We start from the raw sequence: 9,520 nt of genomic DNA on the forward strand, positions 1-9,520 counted from the left end.
AAAGAGCTCTCTCTCTCTCTCTCTCTCTCTCTCTCTCTCTCTCTCACACACACACACACACACACAAACACACACACACACACACACACACAGACGTACACACAGCACTCTGATCTCTGATGTGTTGTTAGACTGGTGATGCCCCAGCCAGCCTTAGCCAGTAGTCTCTCTCTCTCTCTCTCTCTCTCACTTTTGGTTGTGGGATGTCCCTCTCCCCCCAGCTGTTGCCGTTTAAGTCATTTTTGAGAAGTGTGGCTGTTACATGGAGAACTGTTGGAGCTCCCCTCACACCCCCACCCTCACGTCCCCCGGGGCCCAGCTGACACATGTCCTTTACAACATCTGCTCATAGTTTTTACATGGAAGGAAAGTAAACATGATTCTACTGTTGTGTTTATTGGTGATATCACTGTCTTAATCACCAGCCAAGCCTTGTCCGTGTTTGATGGATGGCGTGATTATTCTGACTGGCCATTCCTAGAAAGCCCAGTGGTCATTGGTCAATTAGTCCTAATGGATGTAGCCTCCTGGAGGTTGAACTGCAGCAGCTGAGTGGATTGTAGGATTTGTTGGCGCACAGTTCTGGTGTTCTGTCTGGCTACAGCTCGTGGACTCCACGCAGCCAACAGAAGGGCCGCTGCGGCTTCTGCTCTTTAACAAACGAGTGTTAACACATGACATGACCAACGCGCTGCTTCTGCTGCAGAATGGGGTTCAAGTGATCACAAGGACTGAGACACCCAGCAGTTCAGCTTCAGCTGAGGACACTCTGTAAAAAAAGACTTTGTGTGTTTTGTGTGTGTGTGTGTTATATGTGTGGTTAAAACTGGGTGCGGTGAACTTATTTGTGCATATATTTACTGCTGCTTACCATCAGCACCCACCTTCACACTCTTACATATAAACACACACACTTTAACACCACTGAGTCACAGTGGTGTCTAATTTGAGGCACTGTCCACTCACTGATCTCTCCTCAGTCTGTACACCTAACTGTGCACTCCTCACCTTGCAACCTTCACTGCTAAATTTTCAGGGTTCACATATCTTTAAATGATAAAATCTGACACAAAATAATCTTTAATATTAGTCTCTGACCCTCATGCCTATTTCCACAATCTAACCCTTAAATCATTGTCTCTGCTGTCTAATCCCCAACTACTAACTCCTAAGGTCTAATTCCTACACTGTCAGAAAAACTCTCACTGTGGTGGTACCTTTTGCTGACACTGTAGTGTTGCCCTCAGTGGAACATTGAGACTGTACATTTAATTAGTGATTATATCTGTACCTTATTCTATAGTAACTGTAGATGTTAAAGTTGTGTTGGTTTCAGTCACCCCGTTTCATCTCCAGGACTTTTACTGAGTTCTTTTATATGCCCACAAACCAATACATACAAACCAATATATGTGTCCACAAACCAATATATACAAACCATCAATCCACAGTGGTTTTTGAGCACATATATTGGTTTGTTTATATATATATATTAATATATATATATTGGTTTGTGGGAATATATATATATATATATATATATATATATATATATATATATATATATATATATATATATATATATTGGTTTGTGGGTATATATATCGGATTATCTGTACATACATTGGTTTTCTAACATATATATTGGTTTGTGTATATCGGTTTGTTGGTATATACATTGGTTTACTACTATATATATTGATTTGTATATATTGGTTTGTGGGTATATACATTGGTTTTATAGTGAATTATATAATGGTTTAGTAGTATCTATATTGGTTTCCTGCACGGCTTCCCATAATCATCAGTGTCCCTTTCCCCTCTATCATTGAAATTTTTACACCACACACTGCATCAGCACAGCAATCAGCACACACACCCCTCTCACAAACTCACACACACACACACAAATACACACCCCTCACACAGTATTCAGTTCCTCAAATCCTGTGCCTTTGCAACAGCTTATTTCTGAAAATGTACTGAAATGAAAATCATTTTCATTTAAAAAACATCACAGCACTCTGCTATTTAGTGTACAGATTTTACACCAGCATACAATGTTAACATATCTGTTCCCCTTCCACATCACTGCATTTTATCTCTCTTACATCACCCAAAATGCGTGCTATGACTGGTCAAATTCTTCCCTCAAAGTCAAAGTCTCCACCATCTAAAATATATAGTTTATTGTTATTTTCCTGTGGGTAGCACAGTGGAGCAGCAGGTAGTGTATCTGTCACAGCTCCAGGGACCTGGAGGTTGTGGGTTCAAGCCTCGCTCCGGGTAAATGTCTATGAGGAGTGTGGTGTGTTCTCCCTGTGTCCGCATGGGTTTCCTCCAGGTGCTCAGGTTTCCTCCCATGCTCTAAAATACACGTTGATAGGTGGATTGGAGACTCAAAAGTGTCCGTAGGTATTGAGTGTGTGAATGAATGTGTGAGTGTGTGTCGCCTTGTGAAGTACTGGTGCCCCCTCCAGGGTGTGTTTTTACCTTGTGCCCAGAGATTCTGGACCCACCATTGCCCTGAACTGGATAAGGGTTACAGACAATGAATGAATGAATGTTATTTTCCTGCATTAATGTTCTATGTCTTGTATTGTTGTGCACATTTTCCTGTGTGAGCTGTTTTATGTAGTGCTTTGTCCTCGAGGGACATTGTTTCATTTCACTGTGCACACTGTATATAGCATTAATTAATTAATTAATTAATTCATTCATTCATTCATTCATTCATATATGAATATACTACACTAATTCCTTATGAGTAATCCCTAAACACTTATCTCTTATACAAATGCTTATTTCTGAAGCCTAATCCCACAGTCTAATCCATAATCCATACCTTTAAGATTTTCCCAGACAAGGATTAAGACTAAATCCTTCTTTCAATGAAAAATCACAATTCAAATAGTTGTGTAGTCCAGAACCAGGCTAAATCCCTGTCTGGGAAACCACTTTCCTAGTGTCTAATCTCGAAACCCTGACCCTAGTTTGTAATCCATAAACCCTACTGTCTAAACCCTAACCTCTAATGTGTAACTTTTAATCTGTAATCTCTATATATTTTCATGTATTTGATTCCAAACCCTAACCCCAGAGTCCCAGTCCAAACTCTAATTTGTATAATTATTAACCCCTAATGTTTTATCTCTAAACCCTAATGTCAAACATCTACTCACTAACCCCTTAGTCTTTAGCTCTAACCCCTTAGTTCTACTGCTTACACCAATGACTCAAACACGAACACCAGTGACGCAAACATGAACACCAGTGACTCGCACATAAACACCAATGACTCTCACATAAACACCAGTGACTCTCACATAAACATCAATGATTCTCACATATACACCAGTGACTCTGACATAAACACCAATGACTCTCACATAAACACCAATGACTCTCACATAAACACTAACGACTCTCACATAAACCCCAGTAACACTTACATGAACACTAATGACTCTCACATAAACACCAATGACTCTCAAATGAACACTAATGACTCTCACATAAACACCAATGACTCTCACATAAATACCAGACTCTCACATAAACACTAACGACTCTCACATAAACACCAATGACTCTCATATAAACACTACTGACTCTCACATAAACACCAGTGACTATCACATAAACACCAATGACTCTCCCATAAAGACTAATAACTCTCACATGAACACCAATGACTCTCAAATGAACACTAATGACTCTAACATAAACACTAATGACTCAATGACACTCACATAAACATTAATAACTATCACATGAACACTAATATCTCTCATATAAACACCAATGACTCTCACATAAACACTAATAACTCTCACATAAACACCAGTGACTCTGACATAAACACTAATGACTCTTACATAAACACCAGTGACTCTCACATAAACACCAGTGACTCTCACATAAACAACAATGACTTTCACATAAAGACTAATGACTTTCACATAAACACCAGTGACTCTCACATAAACACCAGTGACTCTCACATAAACACTAACGACTCTCACATAAACCCCAGTAACACTCACATGAACACTAATGACTCTCACATAAACACCAATGACTCTCACATAAATACCAGTGACTCTCACATAAACACTAACGACTCTCACATAAACACCAATGACTCTCATATAAACACTACTGACTCTCACATAAACACCACTGACTATCACATAAACACCAATGACTCTCCCATAATGACTAATAACTCTCACATGAACACCAATGACTACCACATAATCACTAACGACTCTCACATAAACACCAATGACTCTTATATAAAAACCAGTGACTATCACATGAACACCAATGACTTTCACATAAACACCAATGACTCTCACATAAACACCAATGACTTTCACATAAACACCAGTGACTCTCACATAAACACCAATGACTCTAACATAAACACCAATGACTCTCACATAAACACCAATGACTTTCACATAAACACCAATGACTCTCACATAAACACCAGTGACTCTCACATAAACACCAATGACTCTCAAATAATACCAATGACTCTCAAATAAACACCAATGACTCTCACATAACCACCAATGACTCTCATATAAACACTAGCGACTATCACAATTAACACTAATGACTCTTACATAAACACTAATGACTCTCACATAAACACCAGTGACTCGCAAAATGAACACTAATGACTCTCACATAAACATCCATGACTATCATATAAACACCAATGACTTTCACATAAACACCAACGACTCTCACATAAACACCAACGACTCACACATAAACACCAATGACTCACACATAAACACCAGCGACGATCACATAAAAAACAATTACTCTCACATAAACACCAATGCCTCTCATATAAACACAAGTGACTCTAACATCACCAATGAATCTCAAATAAATATCAGCGACTTTCACATAAACACCATAGACTCTGACATAAACACCAATCACTCACATAAACACCAGTGAGTGTCACATAAACACCAATGACTCTCAGATAAACACCAGTGACTATCACATAAACACCAATGACTCTCCCATAAAGACTAATAACTCTCACATGAACACCAATGACTCTCAAATGAACACTAATGACTCTAACATAAACACTAATGACTCAATGACACTCACATAAACATTAATAACTATCACATGAACACTAATATCTCTCATATAAACACCAATGACTCTCACATAAACACTAATAACTCTCACATAAACACCAGTGACTCTGACATAAACACTAATGACTCTTACATAAACACCAGTGACTCTCACATAAACACCAGTGACTCTCACATAAACCCCAGTAACACTCACATGAACACTAATGACTCTCACATAAACACCAATGACTCTCACATAAAGACTAATAACTCTCACATGAACACCAATGACTACCACATAAACACTAACGACTCTCACATAAACGCCAATGACTCTTATATAAAAACCAGTGACTATCACATGAACACCAATGACTTTCACATAAACACCAATGACTCTCACATAAACACCAATGACTTTCACATAAACACCAGTGACTCTCACATAAACACCAATGACTCTCACATAAACACCAATGACTCTCACATAAACACCAATGACTTTCACATAAACACCAATGACTCTCACATAAACACCAGTGACTCTCACATAAACACCAATGACTCTCAAATAATACCAATGACTCTCAAATAAACACCAATGACTCTCACATAAACACCAATGACTTTCACATAAACACCAGTGACTCTCACATAAACACCAATGACTCTCACATAAACACAAGTGACTCTCACATAAACACCAATGACTCTCACATAAACACCAATGACTCTCATATAAACACTAGCGACTATCACAATTAACACTAATGACTCTTACATAAACACTAATGACTCTCACATAAACACCAGTGACTCGCAAAATGAACACTAATGACTCTCACATAAACATCCATGACTATCATATAAACACCAATGACTTTCACATAAACACCAACGACTCTCACATAAACACCAACGACTCACACATAAACACCAATGACTCACACATAAACACCAGCGACGATCACATAAAAAACAATTACTCTCACATAAACACCAATGCCTCTCATATAAACACAAGTGACTCTAACATCACCAATGAATCTCAAATAAATATCAGCGACTTTCACATAAACACCATAGACTCTGACATAAACACCAATCACTCACATAAACACCAGTGAGTGTCACATAAACACCAATGACTCTCACATAAACACAAGTGACTCTAACATAAACACCAATGACTCTCACATTAACACCAGTGACTATCACATAAAAACCAATTAATCTCAAATAAATATCAGTGACTCTCACATAAACACCAATGACTTTGACATAAACACCAAGGATTCTCACATAAACACCAAGGACTCTCACATAAACACCAGTGACTCTCATATAAACATAAATGATTCTCACATATACACCAGTGACTCTGACATAAACACCAATGACTCTCACATATACACCAGTGACTCTGACATAAACACCAATGACTCTCACAGAAACACCCGTGACTATCACATAAACACCAATGACTCTCACATAAACACCAATGACTCTGACATAAACACCAATGACTCTCACATAAACACCAGTGACTTTCACATAAACACCAATGACTCTCACATTAACACAAGTGACTCTCACATAAACACCAATGACTCTCATATGACCCTAGCGACTATCACATAAAAACCAATGACTGTCACATAAACACCAATGACTCTCACATAAACACAAGTTACTCTCACATAAACACCAACGACTCTCACATAAACACCAACGACTCTCACATAAACACCAATGACTCACACATAAACACCAGCGACAATCACATAAAAAACAATTACTCTCACATAAACACCAATGCCTCTCACATAAACACCAGTGACTCTGACATAAACACCAATGACTCTCACATAATCACAAGTGACTCTAACATAAACACCAATGGCTCTCGCATAAACACCAGTGACTATCACATAAAAACCAATGAATCTCAAATAAATATCAGTGCCTCTCACATAAACACCAGCGGCTATCACATAAACACCAATGACGTCGACATAAACACCAAGGACTCTCACATAAACACAAAGGACTCTCACATAAACACCAGTGACTCTCACATAAACATCAATGATTCTCACATATATACCAGTCACTCTGACATAAACACCAGTGACTCTGACATAAACACCAATGACTCTCACATATACACCAGTGACTCTGACATAAACACCAATGACTCTCACGGAAACACCCGTGACTATCACATAAACACCAATGACTCTCACATAAACACCAATGACTCTGACATAAACACCAATGACTCTCACATAAACACCAGTGACTCTCACATAAACATCAATGATTCTCACATATACACCAGTGACTCTGACATATACACCAATTACTCTCACATAAACACCAGTGACTGTCACATAAACACCAACGACTCTCACATAAACACAAGTGACTCTCTCATAAACACCAATGACTCTCACATAAACACAAATGACTCTCATACAAACACTAGCGACTATCACATAAAAACCAATGACTGTCACATAAACAACAATGACTCTGACATAAACACCAACTACTCTCACAATTAATACTAACGACTCTTACATAAACACTAATGACTCTCACACAAACACCAGTGACTCTCACATAAACACCAATGACTCTCACATAAATACCAGTGACTCTCACATAAACACCAGTGACTCGCACAATAGACATTAACGACTCTCACATAAACACTAACGACTCTCACATAAACACTAATGACTTTCACATAAACACCAATGAGTCTTACATAAACACCAATGACTCTCACATAAACACCAATGACTCTTAGATAAACACCAATGACTCTTAGATAAACACCAATGACTCACAAAAACACCAGTGACTGTCACATAAACACCAATGACTCACACATAAACACAAGTGACTCTCACATAAACACCAATGACTGTCACATAAACACCAGCGACTATCACATAAAAACAATGACTCTCACATAAACACCAATGCCTCTCAGATAAACACCAGTGACTATCACATAAACACCAATGACTCTCACATAAACACCAATGAATCTCAAATAAATATCAGCAACTCTCACATAAAGAGAAATGACTTTCCAGCTGTGGTCATTATTTCATTTTTCAAAAGTAAAGGGCGTTAATCAGTGTGTTCCTCTTTCTTGTAGTAGCAGACTCCACTCTCCAGGGAAGATTTAACTCTAGATTTTGGAACATTACTATGAGGAGTTGATGATGGTCTCTTTTAGCTCATGTGCAGCTGTGCCAGATTTTTCTGTTGTATTAGAAAGTAGATCTTTTAACAGAGTAGAAGATCATTAAATAATGTATGAACTCTAAGACACACACTGTCCTTGATTATTTGCTTCTACTGCTGGTTCTGTGTTGTTTCAGTTTTATTGTGTAATCTACATTCTGTTTGAGAAAGCAACTGCATTTAACTTCAGGTAGTTAGCATTTAAGGTGGAACTGTATGGTCAGATAATGTGTGCAGCACTGTGAATCTGTGAGAGTTTTGATGTCAGAGAGTCAAGGGGTGAATAAGATCGAGCTAATGAGGAGATGAGAAAAACAAGTAGTGTGTTAACGTATCAGCAGTTAGATCAGGAAGTGGCTTTTTCACAAATACACACTCTACACCTTCACACATTCACACACTACACATAGTGTCTATACCTTCTACGCACAGTCTATATCCTCTACACAAACGCTACACCCTACAGACTGTCTACATTTTCTATACCCTCTACATACCCACTACACCCTCTACACATACTCTACACCAGCTACACACACACTACACCCTCTACACCTTCTAGGCACTCTATGCCCTTTGCACACTCTACACCCTCCACACACTCCACACTCCACATTGTTCACAGAGACAGATGCTCATTAAAGCTATACTTTAAATTAAACAACTCCAATTTCTGAGTAAAACAAGCAACACAGAGAATAAATTAATTCTTACCACATGCTGCAAACAGCAGGAGCACCACAACCTCCAACCTCTCCATCTCCACCCCTGCTCCTCTCTGATCTCTCTGCCCTGGGTCTCCTCTCTCACTGTCTCTCCTCTCTCTCTCTCTCTCTCTCACACACACACACACACACACTCCACCTACCCTTTCCTCCTCCCTCTCTGTTCACTCAAGCCTTGTTGACACTATGCTTTTGCTGAGTTTCTACAACTGCTAAAAAGAGAAAGCAAGAGAACCAAAGTTATATATGAACATACAGTTCAATGACAAAATTTATGTTGTTCCTAAATCCATCTTTATTATTCTCCAACTTTTTTCCTTTTTTTTTAAACACAAATCCCTTAAACCTAAACCTAACCGCTACAACCTAAACTTAACAGCCTAACCCTAAAACCTCAATCTTTAAAACAGAAACCTA

The 9,520-nt window shown here is 38.5% G+C and overlaps 1 protein-coding gene across 1 annotated transcript in view; it reads right to left on the minus strand.

Moving 5' to 3' along the window:
* The window catches only part of zmp:0000001082 (integrin alpha-D), a 37,223-nt gene extending 28,041 nt beyond the window's left edge, over positions 1–9,182 (minus strand). The window contains exon 1 of the mRNA XM_066660304.1: positions 9,093–9,182. Coding sequence (XP_066516401.1) covers positions 9,093–9,138 — 46 coding nt within the window. The 5' untranslated portion in view covers positions 9,139–9,182. The remainder of the gene's footprint in view (positions 1–9,092) is intronic.
* Between the last annotated feature and the right edge of the window lie 338 nt (positions 9,183–9,520).

The sequence above is a fragment of the Hoplias malabaricus genome, chromosome 2 (assembly GCF_029633855.1).
Source record: "Hoplias malabaricus isolate fHopMal1 chromosome 2, fHopMal1.hap1, whole genome shotgun sequence".
NCBI lineage: Eukaryota > Metazoa > Chordata > Actinopteri > Characiformes > Erythrinidae > Hoplias > Hoplias malabaricus.